Here is a 25,333-nt window from a genome sequence, read left to right as displayed (position 1 = left end):
GAGCAACTAAGCCTGTGCGCCGCAACTACTAAGCCTGAGCTCTAGAGCCCATGAGCCACAACTACTGAAGCCCGTCCACTTAGAGCCCATGCTCCGTGACAAGAGAAGCCACCGCAGTGAGAAGCCTGTGCACTGCCACGAACAGTTGCTCCCGCTCACTGCAACTAAAGAAAGTCCATGCACAGCACGAAGACCCAATGCAGCCAAAAATAAAATAAATTTTAAAAAAACCCAATCAAAAAATGGGCAGTAAAACTAAACAGACATTTCTTCAAGGAAGACATACAGATGGCCAAGAGGCACAAGAAAAGATGCTCAACATTGCTAATTATTAGAGAAATGCAAATCAAAACTACAATGAGGTATCACCTCACACCAGTCAGAATGGCTATCATCAAAAAACCCACAAACAATAAATGCTGCAGAAGGTGTAGAGAAAAGGGAACCCTCTTACATTGTTGGTGGGAATGTAAATTGGTACAGCCAGTATGAAGAACAGAATGGAGGTTCCTTAAGAAACTAAAAATAGAGTTACCATAACATCCAGCAATCCCAATCCTGGGCATATATCCAGAGAAAAACATAATTTGAAAAGATATATGCACCCCAATGTTCACTGCAGCACTATTTACAATAGCCAAGACACAGAAGCAACCTAAATGTCCATCAACGGGTGAATGGATAAAGAAGATGTGGTACATATATATAATGGAATATTACTCAGCCATTAAAAAGAACAAAATAATGCCATCTGCAGCAACATGGATGGACCTTGAGATTATCATACGAAATGAAGCAAGTCAGACAGAGAAAGACAAATATCATATGATATTGCTTATATGCAGATTCTTTTAAAAATGATACAAATGAACTTATTTACAAAACAGAAATAGACTCACAGACTTAGACAACTTACGGTTACCGGGGAGGAAGGGTCGGGGGGAAGGATAGATTGGGTGTTTGGGATTGACATGTACACTTTGCTATATTTAAAATAGATAACCAACTGTATGTATCTGTACAAGGACCTACTACTGTATAACACGGGAACGTTGCTCAATATTCTGTAAAAACCTAAATGGGAAAAGAATTTGAAAAAGAACAGATACACGTATATGTATAACTGAATCACTTCGCTGTACACCCGAAACTAACAGAACACTGTTAATCAACTATGCTCCAAAATGAAATAAAATTTTAAAAAAAGAAGAGATATCTGAAGATGTAAGCAGATTTATAGATCTGGTAGCAGAAAGTTGAAGGAGTATCTATCTATCTAATATCATCTTTGTCTCAAAGGGAAAACATGTGAGCGTGAGAAAGGCAGAGTAGAAAGATGGGACAAAGCAAAATGGGTACTGAATTTTGAGTAAAATAAATAAAATCTGAAATAGTTTTATTGAATGCGAGACACAGGTAACTAAAGAAATGTAGTAAGAATCTCAGATAGTATTTAAAGTCCAGTTGAGGCTGATGAACATTAATTTATAGTTGTGCTATATAAATAAAACTGCCTAGCTTTAAGATTTTTTTCCATCAGTGCTTAGCCCAAGCATAGAGAGACGGTGGATGGCTGAGTTCATGTTAAGGTTAAACACATAATGGTGCAAAAGAAGGACAATGGTACAAAGGAATATAAGGTATATGCTGGAGGTACCAGGGAATCTGTTTAAATGGGGGAAAAAATGAAGACAGTAGATAGCTGATAGATGGGGAAAAAATGTGTCAATATGTCGGAGGACCTAGTGAATAGAAGCACAGTTGAAGTGGGAATGTTCAAGTGAGCAAGAAAGGTGAAAGAACAGAAAATATACTTGTCTTCATCTTCATTAGAATCTAAGGGGATGAAACACATCTACTTTGTATGCTGTTATAATCCCAGTACATAGCAGAGAAATAGGTAAATGGTAGAAATTCAGTAAATATGTGTTGAAAGAATAAACTTTACTATGGAAAATATAAGCATGAAAGACTATGTAACAAGGTTATTTTTCTACTATATCAGTTATAACACTGATATCAACCTAGATGTCCATCAAAGGAGAATAGTTAAACTGGTATATCCAAGCTATAAAATACCACATATTGACTTTATAACAGAATAAAGTAGATTAAAAGATGACTGGCAGATCCACAGGCCCTTTGTGACAGGCTCCAAACTGATGTTTGGTTCTTACACCAAATCACATTCAAGACCAAAGAGTCTGATATCTATGACGACTACTTATAACATACTGAATAATTAAGAGTTACTAAAATTTTGTATTCACAGACTAAATTAGCACATTTCCAATTTACCGAGGACACTACATTAGTATTTTACTAAAAAGTCTGACTGCACGAAACTGCTAGGTTCCTACCAAACATATGCACATACACACACGAATAGAGTTCCCACAATTTTCAGGTAAAATGCTTTATCAGTGCATCACCAGATTTGTTGTGATCTGACTGTGCTTTTCATTTACTGCTATTTTAATTAATATGTTAGTAAAATTACTGTTGTATTTTCCTTTTGTTAGACATTTTGTTCCTGCAAGAATTTTGTGTTGTTTCAAATTTCCTGTTATTTTATTTCCATTATAATTATTATCCCCCCCACCCCCTATTAGGCAGGACTATCAAAAATGTTCCACGGGGAAAAAGCTCTAGATTTTTTCTGCTTTTCTTACCCCACAACCCAAGAAAGAGTGATGAAACTGGACTGAACAAGATCAAGGATATTCATTATGCAAAAACAGAGACCTGGTTTCTCTTTTGAGATTTCTTCTCATTTCTTTCACTGTGAAACTGTGACATCCTCCCATTAGAAACCAACCCAAAACCAGAGTAAGACCAAGAGGAATGGGGGACGCTACACCACCCATTTCAGGCAAAAAGAATCCTCTTAGTTCCATGCTAATTCAGCTTACCAAGGGCTACACCAAAATTACAAGCAGAAGCCTCAGCAAATAAAGTATTACTTCAGTGTTGACCTCTCTGTTTATATTTTCATCAAGATTTCTAGAGACAGAAGAGAGGCAGTAGGCAGAACCTCACATTCAAAATTAAAGGATCTTGAGTCTTGACTATCCACCTGCATTTGTTCAACAAATGTTTATTTGATGCATCCTATGTGCCAGAAATTATGACAGGCACTGGAAATACGATGGTGAACCTTACAGACATGGACCCTGTCCTCAGGGAGCTATATAGTCTAGTGGGGGATACAGAATTTAACAAATAGATTAAATAAATAAACAAAATTTAGCAAATATATATCTCACTATAGACTATGATAAGTGCAATAAGAACAAATAGATCCGGCACAGCCAAATAAATAACACCAACTTGGAACAGGATTAGGTTTCTTGTACTACAAAAAAAAAAAAAAATTCTATAAGGAAAAAGAAAAGATTCAGAATTCAAATTATGTAAACTTACAGCTTCTCTGCCAATGAGTGGATAAAAGGGGGTACCAAAAAGTTTCCTTCCATTGATAAATGCTTTCATGATGAAATTGGTCACTATTGAAGAAAGAAGAAAAACAATAAAGATGCAGACCTTAATGTGTAAGAGCTTTAAAAGTAGGGGATTTCTATATTTAAAACTTACTTTTTCTAGAAACTCCAGCACCAAGGTTATGATTCAAATCAAAAGGGTCTAGAAAAGAAATATTTTATTTTTTATTTAAGAATTATGCTCGTTGTAACATAAATATAGTTAGTAGCCATAACTAGAGTTTAACTCTACGTAACTCAGACCATCAAAGTCAGAAAATTATTCTTTTATAATTATAGATTAAAGGATGGAAACTGATAAAAACCAAGAGGAAGAATCTTCCAAATTCTAATGTGTTTCAGTTTTCCCCTCAGTGTCACTGGCCAAATAAAACTCTGGCTTTTTGTTCTCTTTTGCTCTGTTTCATGTTGTTCCTGAATTAATATCAGCTGAATGATTACCTTCAATAGCAATGCATTTGGATGTCCACTGCTTCTCAAAAGTTGTCAATAGCTTTTTCTGCCGAATGCTAATTACATATTCTTTGAAATCAAATTCTTCAGTATAGAAGCGAAGCAGTCCCAACCAAAGCTCTCCTAATGTTTCTGTGTTCTTTCCAAGTGAAGGTAAACGTTTTTTCTACAGGTGAGAAAAAAGAAAGGAGAGAGACATGTCTATACTTATCCAAAGTATGGACCCCCAAGTCCAAGTAAAATTATTAAATTAAATTATGCAAATCCTAACATGCATCTGTGAGCATTCCATAACATAAAAACTATGAAAAAATTACCAGTTCTTCTGTTTTATCAAAGAAAAAAGCATTCCATCCATCAACCATTCTCTGTGGAATCTGTTTTCCATCAAAGATCTGCATTAAAAAATCAATTCTACTATTAGATTTCAAGCCATCCAACCTAAAAGCCTAAATACCCTCATATCATTTTAGAATTTACGTATAATAGACATAGTGAAGCACTTATTCCAAAAGAAACAGTCAAGATGGTATAATCTGATGTCAAGTTATTAATGAATAAAATGTATCTGAAAGACCAAAGCTCGGAAAGGATATCTTAAGAACCTCAGACTCTCCAAACGATACATTTGATATTATCTATTTGGCTATCAAAACACATCCAGCCCAAGTTTAATGAAGTAAAGCTAAAGAAAAATCAGATGAAAACAGCATTTTCATCAAAGGATCACAGACACAGAAATACATAAGAGATAATACTTATTGATTGTACACCTTAAAGGAAATTGAAGAAGCTATTTGTTATGGGGAAGGGCTCTAGTACCTTTAATCAGTTATCTGTATCAGATGAGGTTGAAAAGGGCCAGGACACTGATTTTTTAAAACAGAAAATTAGGTAGCTTTCCTTGACATTTTGATAAAGATCGTGAAATCTTCATGATTAATTATGAGTAGTAATTCACTGTCCTAAGGAAAGGGGGGAAGGTAATGCTACTTTACTAGAAGAATTCCACAAGGTGACTGTACAGGCACAACTGACCTCTACAAGCAATTTTGAGACTTATTTTGTATAGGAGTTTTAAGAAAGAGATGCAATAAAGTAAAAAGTTGGAGTAAATTCAGAGTCAGCAGACCTCATTTCTAGTCTTAGTCCTGCCAAGTAGTGATTCTGGACAAGACAATTATCCTTCCAAATCCTCAGTTTTCCCAATGAAAATAAGAGATTAGCTTAATTAGGTCAGTTTTCTTCAAATTTTATTTTTCTTTTAAGCTGTAGAACCCCTTCCTAAAATGGAACCTTCCTGTAAGTTCAACATGTAAAACAGATAAAAACAGAGGTACTCTGATAAAAGCCTGAGTGGAGAAAACTATACATTATCTTTTCCTTCCTCCACTCCTCACATATACACTATTGAGCTCCTAGAGCTTACCAAAACATACTTTAAAACCACTAGATAAGGTTGTCCCCATGGCTCCTTCATAGATTAAGATGCTATTATACAAGCTGCCTCTTTAGACCTTGATTACTTTAACAGAATCCTTACTTTTGAGAAACAACCAACATCCAAACCCAATTATGCTGGCTAATAACACAGTAAATGACCTGTGGGTTTTGGAGGGCATTTAATCACTGATTTGCCACCTGTTTTAATGAACTCTCATATTTCATAGTGCCTAACTCTCCACTCTGTTTCAGCCCTTAGAAGTACTAATACTAGCCTCTCTTTCTTTTGCACACACACAACACATTTACCTTCTCTTTCTGTTTCTCTCTTTTCTTTCTCTCAATAGCAATCATCCTCTACTCAAGCACTCAAGCCTTCTCTCTAAAACCTCACCAAACAAGTTTGTACAAGGAGTGACCCTGCACATTTCCATATTTATTTTCTTATTTTATTATGGTATTTTATATATATAATAAGCTATATATATATCTACTGCTATATTTAAATTGTAATTTTTTTAGTTGTGGTAAAACACACATAATGAAGTTTACCATCTTAAGTCATTTTTAAGAGTACAGCTCAGTGGCATTAAGTGCATTCACATTGTTGTGCTACCATCACCACCATCCATCCATGGAATTCTTCTCATCTTATACAAGTGAAACTCTGAACCTATTAAACAATAATTTCCCACTCCTCTCTCCCGCCAGCCCCTGGCAACCACCATTCTACTTTGTCTCTATGAATCTGACTACCCTAGGTACCTCCTATAAATGGAATTATATAGTATTTGTCCTTTTGTGACTCATTTATTCCACTTAGCATAATGTCCTCAAGGTTCATCCATTCAGTTGCAATTTTTAAGCTGATATAAGCTAAGAAAACATAGTTCATAATATCAAGTGACACTAACACTCCCTAATCCTCTCTTAGTATTAATTTTTATGTGAAAATTTACTTTTACTTATGATGATTGCTGGAATACAGCAAAATTATTCTGCTTAGGAAAACTCCTTTTGACCTAAAGAACTCTGTATTGTTGATCATGAAAAACACTCTTAGCAGAGCCTTACTTATTACACCCAGTCACTTAAAGTTTAGGTTCAATTACAAATGGAGTCAAAGATCATCAGCTTCATTAAACATATCCTTACCCTTAAAAGTTGATCGATGCCAATGATCAATACTTAAATGATGCCAGAGCAATGGACAAGGGGTCCCATATGACAAGCAAAAAAGGCCAGAAGCAAAAATCCATATATCATCAGTTCATATGTATCACAAAGCCCCCCACAATCAGAGCTCATTATGATGGAAAACATCCCATGGACTGTCTCTCATTTCATCCATCACTGTCTGTTAAGCAGATAATGGAACAGTTCTTGAAGTTGGCTACAGCAATCCTACCTACATTTTTCCAATAATAATGTTAATAAAGCTGCTAATGATAATAATAATAATAAAATTAATAATAAGAGCAACCACCATTTATAAATTCCTACTTTAGCATCTACTACATTCAAAGGCATTTGATGTCTCTGTTCCTTATATCAACACGGAAATAATACTACTATTATTACATTTTTGCTGATGATAAAATTCAGACTAGTGGCAGTCAGGCAGCTTGTTGAAGGCCACATGTCAAAATTAGGATTCAGACCAGTTATCTCTGGCTCCAAAATCATGCTCTGACCGCTGTTTCCATTATATCATGCTGCCTCAATGGTTCCTCATCCATGGGTAACATAATGAGAGAACAGAGACAAACCACAATGAAAACAAAATTTGTGTTCCATTTGGGTTAATCACAGTATTCTATCAAAGTCACAGCAAATTATAGCAAATGGCTGCTATAATATTACTGGGCCAATTAAGCTTAAGATCCCCAAATTTAAAGTTAGACTAATACAGAGAATTATCTTGGCCTTGGCAGGCCTAATTAATTCATGCAAAGTTTTAAATATCCTATAGTGAACAACCTTGTTAAAAAACAAACATCACTCAACATAGATTCAAGCAACTTAAATTTTTCTGTTAGGAAAGGATGTTTAAATGTTTTATTTCTCTCCCACTATTTGTTTAAAAGAGGGAAAGAAATGCTGTTAAAACCACATGCATTCATTAGAACTTTTAAAAACTTACTAAGGCCATCTGACACGCACATATGGCTTGCTATTTTGTGATACTCTTCTTTGCCATGACTATCAAAGTTTACGTGAAATCAGAATATGTGATTTTCCAAACAATTTTGATGCTTCTCAGCTACCTCAAAATAACCACCTACCTAAGAAATTAGAACCTGATCCACCCCAATGCTTGCAAATCCACTTTGTGCCAAGAATGAGGAGGAACAGATGGATGATTAAGAACTCCTTTGTATCTATTTTAGAGAGTATAAATTGACTACAAAAAGAGACTCTATGAGTCACCAAATCCGAGTAAATATGAGTATAATCTGTTTCTTTTGATGTACATTCTTATGCTTAATGCAATTTACATGACCTTACAGAGATAAGGAAGAATTTCCTTGTGTTTCTTTCTCAACCAAAATTCACAAAGTTGACCAAAGTATATACAGGAATAAATCAAACTTCATTGCCAAGCAGGAGGAGGGAGAATACTCTGAAAAGAAGAAACTTATGTATTTGCATCTGAGAGACTATAATATATAAGTTCATGAATGGCTACAAATTTCATTATCATTGGCAGCATTCTAAGACTGTGAAATACAAAAATGTTACAAAAGATATTCAATAGTTCTATTCATCTAGTAGTCTTTTGGTAGTCTATATTCTCCCATAATAAGCTTTTCAAAAAGGTTCATTATTCGATTAAACCATTAATGAAAGAAGAAAACTTAGGATATCCATGATGGAAACATCTTTCATGATCTCATGAACTGAGTAAGATCTACTATATTTAGAGTGTATACACCTACATAGAAACGCCTTTATAGTTTTCTTAAACATTTACCTCTTGTAGAACTGGGATAACAGGTGGTTTTCTCTGCTGCAGAAAGTACAGCACCATAAGGATATAAGCATATGAAGATAAACTTCCCCTGGAAGCATCTCCAATGTCACATCGCTAAAAAAACATAATGATTGAAAATAAAACTTCAGAATCTTATTCCATGCAGAAGTATTGACTACCTTAAGACACCATTTTTTAAACTTATCAAACCGTCAAATACCCAAAAGTTCAATAACAAGCTGTTATAGAGGGTATGGGTAAACAGGTACTCATACATTAAAGAGTATACAGTAGCATAAATTTCATGAAGAATAATTTGGCAATATCAAAATTATAAAAGCACATCTCCCTTAATGTATCAATTCTATTCTAAGAATTTATCCTGAAAATATGCCAAGAAACATGTGAAATGACTATATAAAATTTCTATTGTAATACTATTTTAATAGCAAATATGAGAAAGAACTTAAAGCTCATCAGTAAAGTACAGGTTTAAAAAACTGATGACTATCCACACAATGGAACAGTATGTAGCCATTAAAAAGAAAAGGAAAGCTCTTAGTATACTAATAGGAAATAATCTCCAATATTTATTGCTCAGTTAAAAAAGCAAAGTACAAAACAGTGTTTTCAGCGTGTTTATACCTATAATAAAAAGAGGCAGGAAATTTGCTTGCACTGGAATAATATATCTCTGGAAGGATACAGAGGAACGTTTAACACTGTTTGCCTCTAAGAAGAGGCAACGGTTGGCTAGGAGACTGATGTGGAAGGAAGATTTTCTGCCATAAATCCCATTAGACCTTTTAATTTTTGAACCACATGAATACGTTGGCTATTCAAAAAAGATTTTTTTTAATTAAAAAAAAAACCCTGGGGGCTTCCCTGATGGCGCAGGGGTTGAGAGTCCACCTGCCAATGCAGGGTACAAGGGTTCACGTCCCGGTCTGGGAAGATCCCACATGCTGCGGAGTGGCTGGGCCCGTGAGCCATCGCCACTGAGCCTGTGCGTCCGGAGCCTGTGCTCTGCAACAGGAGGGGCCACGGCAGTGAGAGGGCTGCGAACCGCAAAAAAAAAAAAAAAAAAAAACCCTGAAAGAATCCTCAGAGACTTCCCTTGAGTAAAGCTTTAGCTGATATTATATAAAGGGAGAGGAATGATTTTTCTGACATGAACCACTTGATTTTTTGTTTACATCTTTATTGGACTATAATTGCTTTACAATGGTGTGTTAGTTTCTGCTTTATAACAAAGTGAATCAGTTATACATATATATATGTTCCCATATCTCCTCCCTCTTGGCGTCTCCCTCTCACCCTCCCTATCCCACCCATCTAGGTGGTCACAAAGCACCGAGCTGATCTCCCTGTGCTATGTGGATGCTTCCCACTAGCTATCTATTTTACATTTGGTAGGGTATATATGTCCATGCCACTCTCACTTTGTCACAGCTTACCCTTCCCCCTCCCCATATCCTCAAGTCCATTCTCTAGTAGGTCTGTGTCTTTATTCCCCTCTTACCCCTAGGTTCTTCATGACATTTTTTTTCCATAGATTCCATATATACGGAACCACTTGATTTCATAACCCAAACTCAATGAGTAAGGAACTGTCATGTTGGAGTTATTCTGTGAGGTGAATGTAAAAGACTAGCTGTATCAAATGATTTGTAGTATGTGGCTGGATGCGTTCCTTTTCTAAGATGACTCTGTCCATAAAGACATGTATAGGAATATCTAAACAAATATGTCTCCCTTTTGGAAGAGTCGGCTTTATGAAATGAAAATGTAACCAAGTCACTCCCCTACTAAAACCTTTCCACCAACACATTCACAAAATTAACTATTTACTGAGCACCTACCATAAAGCAGGCACTACACTGAAATAAAGATACAGAGGCCTCAACCCTCATGGAGTTTACTCACTTAGCAAAACAACCAAGAAAACAGAATTCAGTATTTTAAGTGTTATAATAGGGGAAACATTAGGTTTTATTGGTATTGCTTTGTTTTCTTGGCCAGAAAAATTTACCACTAAACCCAAACACCAGATTTCCTAACCCAGAGCCTTTTAACTAGGATGGTATGCCAACTCCCATGCCTAGGGTTGGAAATCATTACTGCATTGAGAAATTATACTATAAGAAATTTACTAGAGTGTTACCTATGAGAGGAGAGCAAACACAGAAAAAAACTAAGATCACCCTACTCTGAAAGGTATAACTTTAAACCATTTAATATTGACAGTTTCTTCTTAAAAGCTCAGGTAAACAAAACTGAGAAAACATTTGTCACAAGTCTGACATCAGCATGTTTTACTTTAATATCATGAGTATTATAACAAAGCAGATCATTAGCTTTTTCATAAATACCTTAGCAAACACTTTCATAGTATATCCCAAGTACTGCACTCTAGGATCAATAGCTGCATATGTAGCTAGCATTCTTGTGTTATGCTGAGCCTGAAAAATAAATTACATATTTGAAAGCATTTCAAATTTATTAAAATTAAACTTACAGATCAGCTAAAAAGATAAACTCCACATAGAATATATATAAATGTTAAACTTAAAATACCTGTAAATGAGTCAAGCAAAAATTAACCTTCAATCTGAAGGAAATGTTAAGATGACTGATAAAATTTTTTTTTCCCTATACTAACCACATTCGTAAGTTTTAAACATAAAGGTACAGTCAGTGATCTGTAAACTTTTAAAATGACAACTGTAAACATACCTGGGTCTTTACAGACAGTGAAACTTACCAACGTATTATATAAACTGATATCGCCTTCTAAACCACTTCGTCTGTGTTCAAATTTTACTATAGGCACTTTGGCAGTAGTTATAGGCAAAATGTTTCTTAAACCTGATTTAAAAAAAAAAAACTTCACTAGGTTAAATAATTTTCATAAAACTAAAAAAAAATTTCTGTTGTTTTAAAGTTCGTACCTGGATGTCTCTTAAGAATTTTCGCCAAATTTTCAATTATTTCCTTACAATTTAATTTCTAAAAAACAAAAGAAATAAATAATAAAGTCTGTCTGACTCAACTTGGTCTTGTGCAAATTCTATTTTAATCTAGACATTTAATATTAGCACTTAAAATCTCCAGCCAGAAGTCTATATAACCTTGCTAGTCAAAGAACATGGTCCATAGACCTGCAGTATCACCAACACCTGGAAACTCGATAGAAATGCAGAATCTCAGTCTCCACTCCAGTCTACTGAATCATAATCTGCATAGTAACAACATTCCCAGGTAATTCACATCCACATTAAAGTTTGAGAAGCACAAAAACAGGAGAATAATGTTTTCAAATACATGGATAAAAAACTAGAGATGGGTTTGGTGAAGGCAAAACAGTACAGTGATTAAGAACATAGGCTGTGAATTTAGACAAACCTGGATTCAAATCTTGAACTAAGTATTGACTAGCTGTGTGACTCTGATCAGATCCTTAACCCCTCTGAGCCTCATACTACTTATAAAATCAAGATAATCATCAACTCCTACTCTTTTATAAAGGAGCTGAATTACATGAGACACCTATGTAAAGCATTCAGCAGCATACTTCATACAAAGTAGCACTTTAAGTCTGTCAGCTATTTACTATCATATGTTGATGAGGAAAAGAATAATCCTACTATTACAAGCACCTACTTCTTCAAAAAAACCCTCTTACCTCTGCAAATTTAAATGTGTTGGTTATTTAAAAACTAGACAGCAAAGCTGATATGGTAACGATAACCCTAATATAAGGAACAAGGAAGATAACGGCATAAATTAACTGGATTAAGTTCAATGCCCACATCTACTACTAAAACCACTTTTGCATATCCCCAACATGCTCTTTTTAGCTACAAGAGAGCAGTAGTCATTGCAGCTTAACCTGGGGATTTCAACACATAGTACAAGAGGTTGTTTTTCTCTTTGTTATACAAAGATACAATTTATACTAAATTAGAAGTTTCCATTATGGCTCATCTGGAAGAAAATAATTTACTCATGTTCATTGTTTCAACTTTCCAGAGCGAATAGCACAGGTAATATATAGTACACAAACCCTTGGTGATGAAACACCTGATTATTAAATTTTACATAGAAGGGATCTAAAACCCTAACCTCCTTCCTGGGTAAAAACCACTTCCTATTCCCTCAATTCCTGCCCTTCAGAATGGAAAGGGGAAGCCTCTTTCCAAGGAGATGGCGTTGAGTAGAAGTGGGTTAAGGAGAACTAAAAAATTTATAACTTTTCATTTTCTTTATAGAACAAAAAGATATTAATTAACACCAGAAGCAATTTCGTAGGACCAGAAATAAGCATCTACCAGGTATCACTGCCATCTTTTCTTGGGTTCTAACAATTTAAAAAACACCTGTTAAAAAACTATTTCAGAAATGCACAGGTACACTATTCTGCTGAATTATTTTATAATACAACAGAGGCTATACTGACACCACTAAAGATGCCAGAAGCTTGGCCTCACCCCAATCTTGCAAGCAGTCCCTGATTTTGAAACATAAATACCAACAGCTATGTTGTTAAAGAAACGAGCAACTACAGAGATACCCTCCTTTTCTAGTTGCTGCTAGGAAGGCCTGGGACACTTCTTCCCTGTCCATTCAGTCCCTTTCTTTACTAGAGCTCAGACAATCTCATTCCCACTGTTGAGGCCTGGTACACAAAAAAGGAAAACATAAGTACCCACTCTCACTGCTGAGACTGCTCTGGGGGAAGGTTTGCTCCTGGCATCTCATGGTGGAACTCAGAAAGCTTTCAATTTCAGAAAGTAGGGGTTAGGTTCTACAGTACTATTAGTACTATATTTCAACTACATTATGGGTTAAATAAATTACAGAGAAGCAGTGGGATACAATGGAAAGAGCATGAACTCTGGAGTCAGACAGACCTGGGTACGAATCCCGGCTCCAACATTTACTAGCTGTGTGAACTTGAGCAAGTCAGTTTATCTCTCAAAGCCTCAGTTTCCTCATCTGTAAAATGGGGGAAATTATCTACCTCGAAGGTGGTTGTAAGAGTGAAATGAGATAATGTATGTAAAAGTGTATACTGGGGGCTCAAATGTTAGTTCCCTTCCCCGCCCAAAATGAGTTTCTAAAAGCTAGCCTAGAACACATAATTTATAACAATGCTTCTATGGAAAAAAATGTATTTTGAGTACCCCCAAATTATAATCAACTTGTAGAACACAATCCATTTATAAATTAAATGTCCACCTTTATTTTCTATCTTTAGTGATACAGAGATATCACCTAATGGAAGAGATATGAAAAGACAGAGTAAGTGAGATCAATGTTTACTACCAAACTGAAGCAACAGTTTTTCATTGGCTCTAATGAAAAAATTTCCAACTCTATGGTACATTTTTTCCACAAATTCATTAAAAAGCACTTGTAACTATCTGTGACATGGTTTTTACATTATAAAATCACTGAAACAGTACCTTTACTTACTTAAATACTTGAATGTCTTCTAAAATGATAATACTAGTGCTTTTACATTTCAAACACTGCTATTGCTAATATATTTATACAAAGAATGACACCTTACACTTTTATCAATTCTACATACAAAATTAAAAACACACTCATCACTAGAAGAAAATAAACTTCCACATCACTTTCCAAACACTAACTCTTACCTCTGCATTTTCGTGGCCTTCAAGGGTCATACAAATATCCAGATCACTATCACGAAATCCAAATCCATTCTTAGAAGAGCCAAATAAGCACAATCTTGCCTTTTCTAAGCAAAGGAAAACAAAAGTCAAAAGTTTTATAATTATCAGGAAAGAGGAGTCTTCTATTAACTACTAATGGCCTACCACAGGATAATCTTATCCAATTCCATGGCTTAAATTATCTACCATTAGCAGATATACTGAGAAATTCCAAAACACTCACCTAAAGCCCAGGTCTTCTCCCCAAAATTTCACACCCATGTATCTAACTGCTTTTCCCATTTTTCCACAGACATCATAAATTCAACAAGTCAAAACTAAACTAGCAACTTCACCTCAAACCTACTATTATTCAGAAATATACATGTGGTTCTTAACACCTCTCAACTTTCACATCCAAACACTTACCAAGTTTTTTACCTTCTTCCAACTTAATGACCTCATAAACTCATCTACTTTTATTCATTCTCAACATCAATACCAATAGTTAAGATCAATATTTAGAGATTTATCTCTTGGAAATAAACTAGTTTCTTCAGGGCACAATTCAAGTAGTTTTACAAATATCATCTTAGTATATAGAATTAATTCTCCTCTAAAGTGAGGGATTAATCTATTTGATATAAATTATATATACAATTATTATATATATAGTTATATATATAAAATATTTATATATATATTATTAGGGTTATTCCTTCATGCTTATTAGTGTCACTCAATAAGCTGTGGCTTAACAAGATTGGATCATTCTCCCTATTAATTCTTGTAGCCTACATATTTAGATAACAAATTCTGTATTTTCAAACTTAATCCTCCTATTCAGTTCTGATGCCCTACTTGAAATCAATGACAACTGAGAGATATAAAAGAAGCTACATTCATCAGCAAATAAAAAGTGCATGGGTTTAATATAACAAGAACTTAGATTTGGTCAATACTTTATACACTAGCAAATATAATTAAAAATAGAATCCTGTAGCACAAAACAGATCATATTTTAAAGGTATAAGTTCATTCTGATTATAAATCAACTCTTCATCCTTTTCTAAAATATTTGGCCACAAAACTCTTGATTCTTTACCTCATGCCCAAAACCTGCCCCCTTCTGCTATTTTTTTGCCATCTCAATTAAATAGCACCACCCAACTAGTGAAGGAAAGATCCCGAAACCATCCTTGACTCCTTTCTTTTTGTCACATCTAACATGTAATGCATCAGCAAATCCTGTTGACTCTACATTCAAAATATATCCTCAATCTAATCACTTCTCACCTACTCTTCCAAATCACTATTATGTCTCATCTGAACTTATGCAACAGCTTCTTAAATGTTCTGCTTGCTTCTATTCTTATGGACCTGTACTCCATTCTCTCAGATCATGTCACTTATGTGTTAAGACCCTCCAGAAGCCTTCTCATTAGACATTCAAAATAAAATTCAAAGTCCTTCTACCAACACCTATAAGACTCTAATGATCTAAACTCTAGGTTAACTCTCTGATCTCACCTTTCTATTACAGTCTACCTCACACACTCCACTCAAGCCACACTAACTTTCAAGCATGTCAAATATAATTGCGTCATGGGGTATTGTACTTGCTGCTGCTTCTCTCTCGAATGTTCTCTCCTTGAATATTCATAATAATTTGCTCCTTTATATTATTAATGGCTCTGCTCAAATGTCACCTTATCACTATCGTTCTAACTTCTGTACGTTAACAGTGTTTATTATTTCCTGATATACTGTTTACTTGTCAGTTGACTATCTGTCACCCCTCTTAATATAAGCTTCATGAGAGCTGGTTTCACCTCTTTTGTTAGCACTGTATCCCCAGCACCTAGAATAGTACCTAACATATAACATGCAATAAACACTTTTTAAACAAATGAAACTCAGACCAGGTAACTATAATAACAAAAGCAATCAACTTTGACATACAACATACCATCATACTCTTTTTGAATAAACTTTTCCAAGCCAATTAAAATTTGCTCCCTGTTGTGTTGTTCAGAAAAAGGTGGTGACAATTCATCTAAGTTAAAAAAAAGAAAAGGAAAAAGAAAAGTAAGGAGAATGAAATCTGAAAATGTCTTCAATTTTCTACCCTAAAAACTTTACTTTTCTTCATTATTTGTTGACTCTCTGACATTAAAATCATAAATGTTACTGCGGAAGGAAGGAGCAGAGAAAGAACAGAAAAATAACTTTACAGATCTATGTACATTTCACATGATCATTTTCCCTGTGAAACAGCTACAAGATATACTTTCTTCTACAAATTATTTAATTTTTTTTTCAGACAATCCACTCTCTCCCATATACATGCTGGTTTTTCCCCTCCTGTTAAGACTATTCTCATACTGTTACACAAGGTACCCAACTCAATCAAATCTAACAGTTCCCTCAAATGCTTGGTCAAGATTCATACCTTCCCTATAAGCTTCTTTGTCCAATCATGGCCTTTAATGACCTCTCCTTAATTGTATTTCCTTAGTTCTTCAAACCACTTGCCAGTTTAGTTTATACTGTCCTTCCAGTTTTCTAGTTATTTCATTTATAGTCATCTTATTTTTCCAAATAAGACCATACACTCCTTAAGAAGTCTTTTTTTTTCTATCTCTTTTTCCAAATAAGACCATACATTCCTTAAGAATAATCTTTTTTTTTCTATCTCCTCCTCCAGACTCATACCCAAGAGTTAATATGGTAAGGAATTAAATTAATATTCAGCTTTTGAAAAACAAATGCATCATCAGTGGTTGCAAGCTGAATAGCTGATATACAGGTGATGAGGTCAGGGAATCTCAGGATGGAATGCAGTCTATAACAAAGAATCCAGCTACATTATAAATGTATAAGAAAACTTCACTCAAGGGAGTGGGGAGGTGGGAAGGCACTAATCTAACTTTGAAAATAAGTGGAGTCTGTAAGACTAAGGGTTAAAGGAACTGCACATAAGCACTGTACTCTAATTGATAAAGTTGCTTCCCATCAGGGTATAGGATAACAGTTCTGATAATGCTATACATGTGTACTTAAATGGAACAATTAAATAAATGGGTGGCACATGGTGGGAGCCAGGTTTCTCACTGTTGGAGTTGGACATTTACAGATAATCAGAAAGAGGAGGCTAGAAAGAGCCATGTGGTAATGTATTAGACTTGGAGACATCAGTACAAAGTCATGCTTAGCTTAATAAAGGTAAGATGGTCACATGGAATTATTTATAGATACGTGTATATACATGGATTAGTATACACACACAAATTTTCTTGCTCGGAGAGGACCTAGAAACAACAATACCCAGTAACACAACAAGCACTCTAACACCCAGATCTTGGTTTCTAACACCATCCTCCAATAAAGGAACCAGGGCTCTTTGGGAAAATGTCTAATTCTAGGACTGAGACAGAAATTTACATGATGATCCTGGAGTATCTTGCAGGGCCAGAAAGTAAGAAAGTGCTAAAATACAAAAGAACAAACTAACAACAACAACAAAAAGAAACCAAAAAACTCCACACACTGATGGGAATATATCAAAAGGTGACAGGAACCAAATGAAAGCACTCCCAACAGCCAAATTTGGAACAATTTGGGCAACAAAAATAGTAGTATTGGATTATAACCCAAAGTATAATACATCTATGAGTCCATACTGAGATAAATATATGACTCAATAAATAAAAACAAATGTAGTGAATTATATCTTAATAAATCTGTTAAAGAAGAATGTACCATGGTCCAGCCATTCAACTCCTAGGTATTTACCCAAGAGAAATTAAAACATATGTCCATACTCAGACATACATGAATGTACACAGTATATTTATTTATAACAGCCAAAATTTAGAAACAAACAAAATATTTATCAACGAGTGGTAAACAAAATGTAGTATAGCCACACAACAGAACACAACTCCACAATAAAAAGAAATGAACCACTGATACACATCACAGCATAGATGAATCTCAAAAATAATTATGCCAAGTTAAAGAAGCCAGATGCCCTCATCAAAAAAAAAAAAAAAAAAAAGTACATTCCATGTGATTCTATTTACCTAGAACTCTAGAAAAATTCAAAGTAATCTATAGTGACCAAAAGCAGATAAGTAGCTGCCTGGCAGGAGGTGAAGATAAGGAAGGGTAGAAGGGAGGGAATACAATGGAGAACTAATGTTATGACATCAGAAACTTTATCTTACCCCGGACACAGTAAGTACTTAAAAAATGTTTGCTGAGTGAAGGTTTATTCCAGGTACACCATAAATGTTTATTGAAAAATGGTATGTAAGGCTTTACCCAAATCTTTATAACCTTATCTGCCTCTATTACCTTTCTTATACTCTACCAAATTTAAGGCAATTATTCTCTCAAACAAATACTACACCCTATGCTTTTATGCATAATCTCTTATATCTGAAAATGCAGTCCATCTCAAATGCCACATCATTAACTCCAATTCCTCTGACCCACTCCAGTTAAAATTAATTGTGCCTGACTGAACTGCATTTTGTTTACCACTGCTATAGAATGTAACACATTCTGCTTCCAATTATGGCAAGTTTCATACATGTCTTATACAACCATTTAGAGTAACACTGTGCAAGAAAATTGCAATGACGGTAATGTTCTCTATCCAGACTGCCCAATGCAGTAGCCACTAGCCACATGTAGCTACTCAATACCTGAGGTGTGACTAGTATAACTGAGTAATTTAATTTTTTATTTTATTTTAGCTAATTTAAATTTAAATAGACACATATATCTAGTGACCACCATATTAGACAGCACAAATCCAGAGTCCAAGCTCCTTAAAAGCAACACGATGGACTCTGCATTCCCCTTGGCGTTTACCACTGTGCCTTGCACACAGTAGGCATTTAATAAATATATGTGGTTGGGTCTCTAAACTATTTAAAAACCTCTACCCAAACAAAATGTAAGCAAACTATTTTCAAATAAGAAAATAAATATTCAAAATCTAAGAAATAATCTAGTCTTAGGAAGTAGTTCTAGTAACAAAAGACTTACCAAAACATCTTTTACATACTAAATCAAGTATTTCCCGAAATCGATTTGTCATTGGTGGTAGAGGCTTTAGATCAATTTTCCTGAAATCCTCTGGGCAATCATTTTTTGAATGGCCATCCTTTTTGCAGATGCTGCATACTATTGTTGGCGGCTATACAAAGGTTAAAAAAAGAATCTAATAATCAAATAAACTATTGAGGGACTTTATTATCACTTATAAAGCAGTACAAAAAGAAACTTTTATGCAAGTCAGTCTGATAACCTGCACTTTCAAGAGGTTAAAAAGAAAAGCATGTTAATGAAATTCAGTATTAAATGTAAAAAGAAAAACACATTTTGAGCCAACTACTAATTTTCTTCTCCACTAAAATGATATTACCAAGGATTAGATTTACCTTAAGATGTAAAATAAAGGAAATACCAGGAGATACAAAAGGTATAGGTTAATTCAAACAGTGTGATCAGCTCCCAAAATGAAATGCATACATCACATTTTAACCTATTAAGGTCTTTAACAAAGTAGATTATAAAGAAATTTCAAGTGGCACCTTTCATTTCACTTGAAACATTTTCTATCTTCAGAGTCAGTCATTTATAGAACCACTGCTTGACTAGTTGGTTCAATTTCATTACATTAGCATGGTACTCAAGAAACTAAAGGGCTGAACTCTAAAAGTGACTCAGCTTCATACAAGGAACAACTCTTATGCAATAGCCACAAACAACTTTCAAACCCTGCAACACCATTTCAAATGTATTCTAACAGACTACCAGACAGGTGGCCAAAACAGTAAAAATTCATCCCAACTACTTGAAAAACAAAACTCATACGGTTAAGGAAGAGCACTACTCTTTTCTTTATCGTAATACGCCTAGGAACTTAGCTTCTTCCTCCAGGGTTAGCCTGGACATTTACCTAGCCAAATATATACAGAAACCTCTCTGTGTGTGAATGCTGTGCTGTGGGCTAATTAACAGTACCATAGAAATTTTTATCAGCTTTTTAAAGCTTGTAAAAAATGACATATTTATCATAAAATTCTAGAAAAGTGTTACAGATAACTAGAGAGAGAAATAAAATTGGAGAAATAGTTACCTTAAGATAAGGTTCCAGGAAAAAAAAGTATTAAGAAACGTAAACTGCAGTTATATTACTAAGAGGCTTTTCTAAATATCTGCCATTTATTTCATCTTTTTTAGTAGTCCATATGCCCTAAATACTACAACCTAAACAAAATGGGACAGAGTATCCTTACAAAGGATGAAGAAACACAGCTTAGTAATTAGCTTAAAAATTCTAAAGCTTGTCAATAAACAATTATCGATAAATCAATAAAACTTGATGACTTTTCAGGGGTATTTTTTGTATTCTACTTGATTTACACATTATCTACATAATCATTTTTTAACCTAGGTGCTGATACTATTTCAATTATGTACACTACACTCGAAGCAAAGTACCTTAGCTAAAACTTTTATTAACAAATTATTTTCTGTTACAAAGTAGCTTATTTTCTGCTCGCTCAGGTTTTTATTTTCTATAATTTATCAAGTTAAAGTTCAGACTATCCCACTTCAAAAGTGGAAAAGTTAAGACTCCTATAACGCATAAGGGATATGCCAAAATCCAAAGAGAAGCTCAGTGGCAGACACAGGATCTGAATTCATTTTTTTTTTGCTTCCTGATCTTAGTTTTAACTCAACTATCTTTAGTTAAGTTTATATACCAACCTTTGACCCCCACCAAAAAAACTTTAAAACAGAATACTATTAAAGTTTACAGACACTGTATTCGCCTTTGTGGAAGTAAATATAATCATATGTAAAAAAAAATCAGCAAAATTTAAAATATATGCTGCCTTTACCAAACTCACTTTCATAAGATACCTGATGAATCCTTTCATATATGAGAAAGTTAAGCAAACCAACTAGTAATAGAGTGCTGAAACATTTCAGGTTTCATATACATTCTTAAAAGGCAACTACAGGGGCTTCCCTGGTGGCGCAGTGGTTGAGAGTCCGCCAGCCGATGCAGGGGACACGGGTTCGTGCCCCGGTCTGGGAAGATCCCACATGTCGCTGAGCCTGCACATCCGGAGCCTATGCTCCGCAATGCGAGAGGCCACAACAGTGAGAAGCCCACGTACCGCTAAAAAAAAAAAAAAAAAAAAAAAAAAAAAGGCAACTACAGGCAAAAATACAAAAAGTAAAAGAAACATATATACCAGAATACCATTCCAAAACAATAGTCTACCATCATAGAAGCCATCTTTACATTTCTGAATCTAAAAACTATAAATACAGAGTCATATAACAACCACAAAACCTTACAGATTGTTTACAAACTGTATCCTACCTTGCCAGAGGTTAAAATAAACTTATCAAACACAAAATATAATTCCTGGGTGGGGTGGTTATCATCATCATTAAGGTCAGAAGTATCTTCTGTAGCTTTGCAGTTGCAAGAGGTAGCAGATGTGTCAGTGCATACAATGTGATGTGAACTTTCTGTTTCTAAATTTGACCTGCAGTCTGTACCAGCAGATTCATCTGGTTCAGGGGATTTACAATCAATGCAATTACACTGGGTGAGCTCCTTTTTAAAACAAGTTTCTGAAGGTACTAAAACATCTTGTTTCTTAATTGATTTTGGCTCTAATTCACTGCTTTCACTGGTGGAAAGAGATGAAGATTCCTGTCCATGTTCAGCCAAATCTAGTTCATTTATCAACAAATTATCATCTTCAGTAATACATCTCTGTGATGTACATTCCGTTTCTTCATATTTATCAGGCTGACCTCTTTCTGCACTTATTTTTTCTGTGCTTTCCCCAAGTAGAATGCAACAACTGGATGCCGTATTTTCAGACTTCACTGGTTTCTTATTGCTTATTTTTCCCTTCTCTTTTTTCATGGAATCCACTGTAGATTTATTTCCACCCTTCCTCTGAGGACAGGCAAAATACCGATAAGCTGCCCTGAATCTCTCCACAACATATTCATAAACAAGCTGGCTGTTTAAGCTCCGTGCAACATTCCTCTTGATTGAAAATGGATCTAGTTAAAAAAAAAAAAATGTCAGTAGCTAAGTATCTATTAACAAACTACATTTCCAAGCTTATACAAACAGCTACATTGTCAGCAGAGTGCATTTTCCCAAAATTTTTCTAAGGTAAGCTCCCAATGAGAGTTCCTGCAAACTGAGTAGTGGAAATAAAATAGCAACATCTTGCCTTTGTTTCTGTCATAAAATTAAAAACTAAAAGAAAAAGAGAGAAAAGAATAAAATGAGGTAATTAATGAGAGGATGGCTGAGGAGGCCAACTCAGTAATTAGAAAATTTCAATGATGAAATTGTGAGAAAAAGCTATGCCAATATGCTTCCCTATATTGTCTTTGAATGAAATTTTTCAAGCTCCAAGACGTAGTAATAATTTTCATCTCTTGTCACAATATTCTTCAGTTATATATACTCCTTACAATTTAAACAAATAAAATATAGCCTAAAACTCTCCAGGCTTCAAGTTATACTGATTTTAAGATTTAACTTCAGTAATATCAGAAAATTAATGAGAGAAAGAAGGAGAAATAATAGAAAAAGTAGAAAAAAACCTAAGAAAGTAAAACTTAAACCAAAATTTAAACTCTGATACAGTCTAAAATGGCTATGCTGAAAAGGCTTGCGTCAACTGAATCCTCATTATTAAGAGCATAGAACAGAGTTCTGAACATGTTTCCGGGTTTTTGGATTTTATAAGCCTTAAATACAAATAGACCCCAGGAAAAAAGAACAGTGCCACCCAAAAGACAATACACATTTTCTCCACTACTGAAGATCATTAAGTGAAAGGATTAACAGGCCAGGCTTCAGATTGTTAAGACTGGGGCATCTGTTACTTTTTACTGTTATCTCAATCCATAGGCTTTTAAAAGCTTTACTTAGCCTCTTTCCCTTTTCTAGAAGAAAAAGAAAAAAAAAAAAAGAAAAAAAGGCAGAGAGAAATTATGATGGCTGCAGGCTTCAGAGCTCATTTATTTACCATATGTAAGCGAGTGCAAGATGTGAGTACGTGTTTGAGTGTATGAGAATATTTGTAAGTCCAACTCACAGTAGAGAAGCCCTGCAGAGGATGGAGGGAAGAGAAGAATGTGTAGCCTAAACAGACTAAAATGATGGACAGAAATTCCATTTCCTATCTATAAAAAGTGAGCAAAATGTTGTGGAATTTAAATTTTTTATTAAGAATTTAGAAGCAATACTATTTATTTCTGTATCTCTAAAGATCTTAATATTCTTGGGATTTGATGTGAAACCTTATTTGTCAGCATCAATTGTTCTTTTTTCCTTTAGCTTAGCCATATTTAATAAATGAGGTACTTCACAAGACTATGAAAAACTGGATTTTAAGATTATACTTTAACATAATTTTATGACACAAATATATTTAAAAATATCTTACAGTATTCATATAACTATTCTATTTTTCTGTATTTTTGAAATTTTCCACAATTAAAAAATAAAGGCATGTATACAAGCTAATTACCCTAGCCACTATAATATTTACAGATTGGAAATTTTTAAGTAAGCATTAAAAGGATTTATCCACAATATATAGTGACAACCTAGTGGCATATAGTGCTACAAAGCCAAGGGATAAAATTTATAACACTACATTAGAAATAGATGATTAGTGGCACACACAAAATTCTCCAAATGAAATATAACATATCATCTCACCTTCAATGGCTATTCGCCTTTTAGGCCAGTTTTTGTTTTCTCTTGTTAAAATATCTTGTATCCGTACACATATGACGTATTCCTCCAAAGCAAAATCCAGTGTGTAAAATTTTAGCAGCTCTAACCATAACTGTCCCAGGGACACCTGATTTGGTGTTCCCAATGTTAAAGGAGACTGGAAAAGAAAAAATACCTTTCATTTAAGCTTCACAAAACTTTAGAATTGTTTAACTTTCAATTTAAAAAGACCTTAGAGATCACCTTTTCAAAAACTGAGGCATAAAAGAATAGGTTGCCAAAAAGCAATCTGTGGCACAGCTGGCAACAGTGTGTCCCAGATTACTGACTCCTAGAATTTTGTGTTCTTTCCACTAAACCAGTGATGCTCAACCTTGGCTGCACATTAGAATCACACTGAGAGCACTAAAATTCACCAACACCTGAGCTTGACACCACTCCCATCTCCCATACCTTTCCCAAGACTGTGATTTAATGGACTGAGATTTTTAAAGCTTCCTAAGTGATTGTCCCGTGCTGTGCAGCCAAGGTTGCTAACCACTGTATAACAACTACTAGAGCTCCTCCATTGCAGCAATTACTTTTAAAATCTATATAAATGCCCAGGGCTTTCAAAAGCTAATTCCTTCATTCAACAAACATTTTAGAACCCACTGTGTCCCTGGCATTGTTCTGGGGATATAAAAAAATAATGGGAGCTCCCACTTAAACCATGTATCACTCACTCTTCTAAGTGGCACATATACAACTAATATATACAACTATTAATTCTAACAGCTATGAAGTAGATACTATAGGGCAAGGATTTGACTCAGGATCACCTGGCTACTGGGTCTGTGATGCTAATCATTATAGCATACTGTGACTCAAACAAGGTGAGGTCCATTTCACAGACTATTAGGAGAGGAAGAGACCATTTAACAATTACAATGAAGGCTACATACTAAAATGGGTCTCTGAATCGGGGGCGGGGGGGCGGGGGTCTTAACAGAAAAGGTAATACCTGAATTCTAAAGCAATTAGCTAGATGAATGCCAGCTAGAAGTGACCACTAAGGCATATAAAGGCATAAAAATCATTCACTCATTCCATTCTACAACTATTCACTGAGTGCCTACTATGTGCCAGGCACTTGGGATATATCCGTGAAAAAAAAAACAAAGATCCAGGGCTTCCCTGGTGGCGCAGTGGTTGAGAGTCCGCCTGCCGATGCACGGCACACGGGTTTGTGCCCCGGTCCAGGAGGATCCCACATGCCGCGGGGCGGCTGGGCCCGTGAGCTATGGCCGCTGAGCCTGCGCGTCTGGAGCCTGTGCGCTGCAACGGGAGAGGCCACAACAGTGAGAGGCCCACGTATCGCAAAAAAAAAAACCCCAAAAAACAAAGATCCTTGCCTTAGTGGTTCTTACATTCTAGGGGAAGAAGACAATAAGCAACGAACTTAATAAGTAAATTACACAGTAAG

At 35.0% G+C, this 25,333-nt stretch overlaps 1 protein-coding gene across 9 annotated transcripts in view; it reads right to left on the bottom strand.

Annotated features, from left to right (window-relative positions):
• TUT4 (terminal uridylyl transferase 4) overlaps positions 1-25,333 on the bottom strand; it is a 149,778-nt gene that overhangs the window by 19,979 nt on the left and 104,466 nt on the right. For all 9 annotated transcript variants that reach the window (XM_082667510.1, XM_082667513.1, XM_082667511.1 and 6 more), the window contains 13 exons: positions 23,851-24,025; positions 21,469-22,169; positions 19,113-19,263; positions 16,024-16,110; positions 14,037-14,140; positions 11,322-11,379; positions 11,135-11,238; positions 10,743-10,832; positions 8,371-8,484; positions 4,271-4,348; positions 3,942-4,119; positions 3,595-3,642; positions 3,424-3,506 (listed from right to left, as the gene is read on the bottom strand). In XM_082667510.1, the coding sequence (XP_082523636.1) occupies positions 3,424-3,506; positions 3,595-3,642; positions 3,942-4,119; positions 4,271-4,348; positions 8,371-8,484; positions 10,743-10,832; positions 11,135-11,238; positions 11,322-11,379; positions 14,037-14,140; positions 16,024-16,110; positions 19,113-19,263; positions 21,469-22,169; positions 23,851-24,025 (1,971 nt within the window). The remainder of the gene's footprint in view (positions 1-3,423; positions 3,507-3,594; positions 3,643-3,941; positions 4,120-4,270; positions 4,349-8,370; positions 8,485-10,742; positions 10,833-11,134; positions 11,239-11,321; positions 11,380-14,036; positions 14,141-16,023; positions 16,111-19,112; positions 19,264-21,468; positions 22,170-23,850; positions 24,026-25,333) is intronic.

Source organism: Grampus griseus (assembly GCF_964374135.1).
Source record: "Grampus griseus genome assembly, chromosome: 1".
Taxonomy (NCBI): domain Eukaryota; kingdom Metazoa; phylum Chordata; class Mammalia; order Artiodactyla; family Delphinidae; genus Grampus; species Grampus griseus.
Note: the sequence above shows the minus strand (reverse complement) of the source record. Positions and strands in the feature narration are given on the sequence as shown.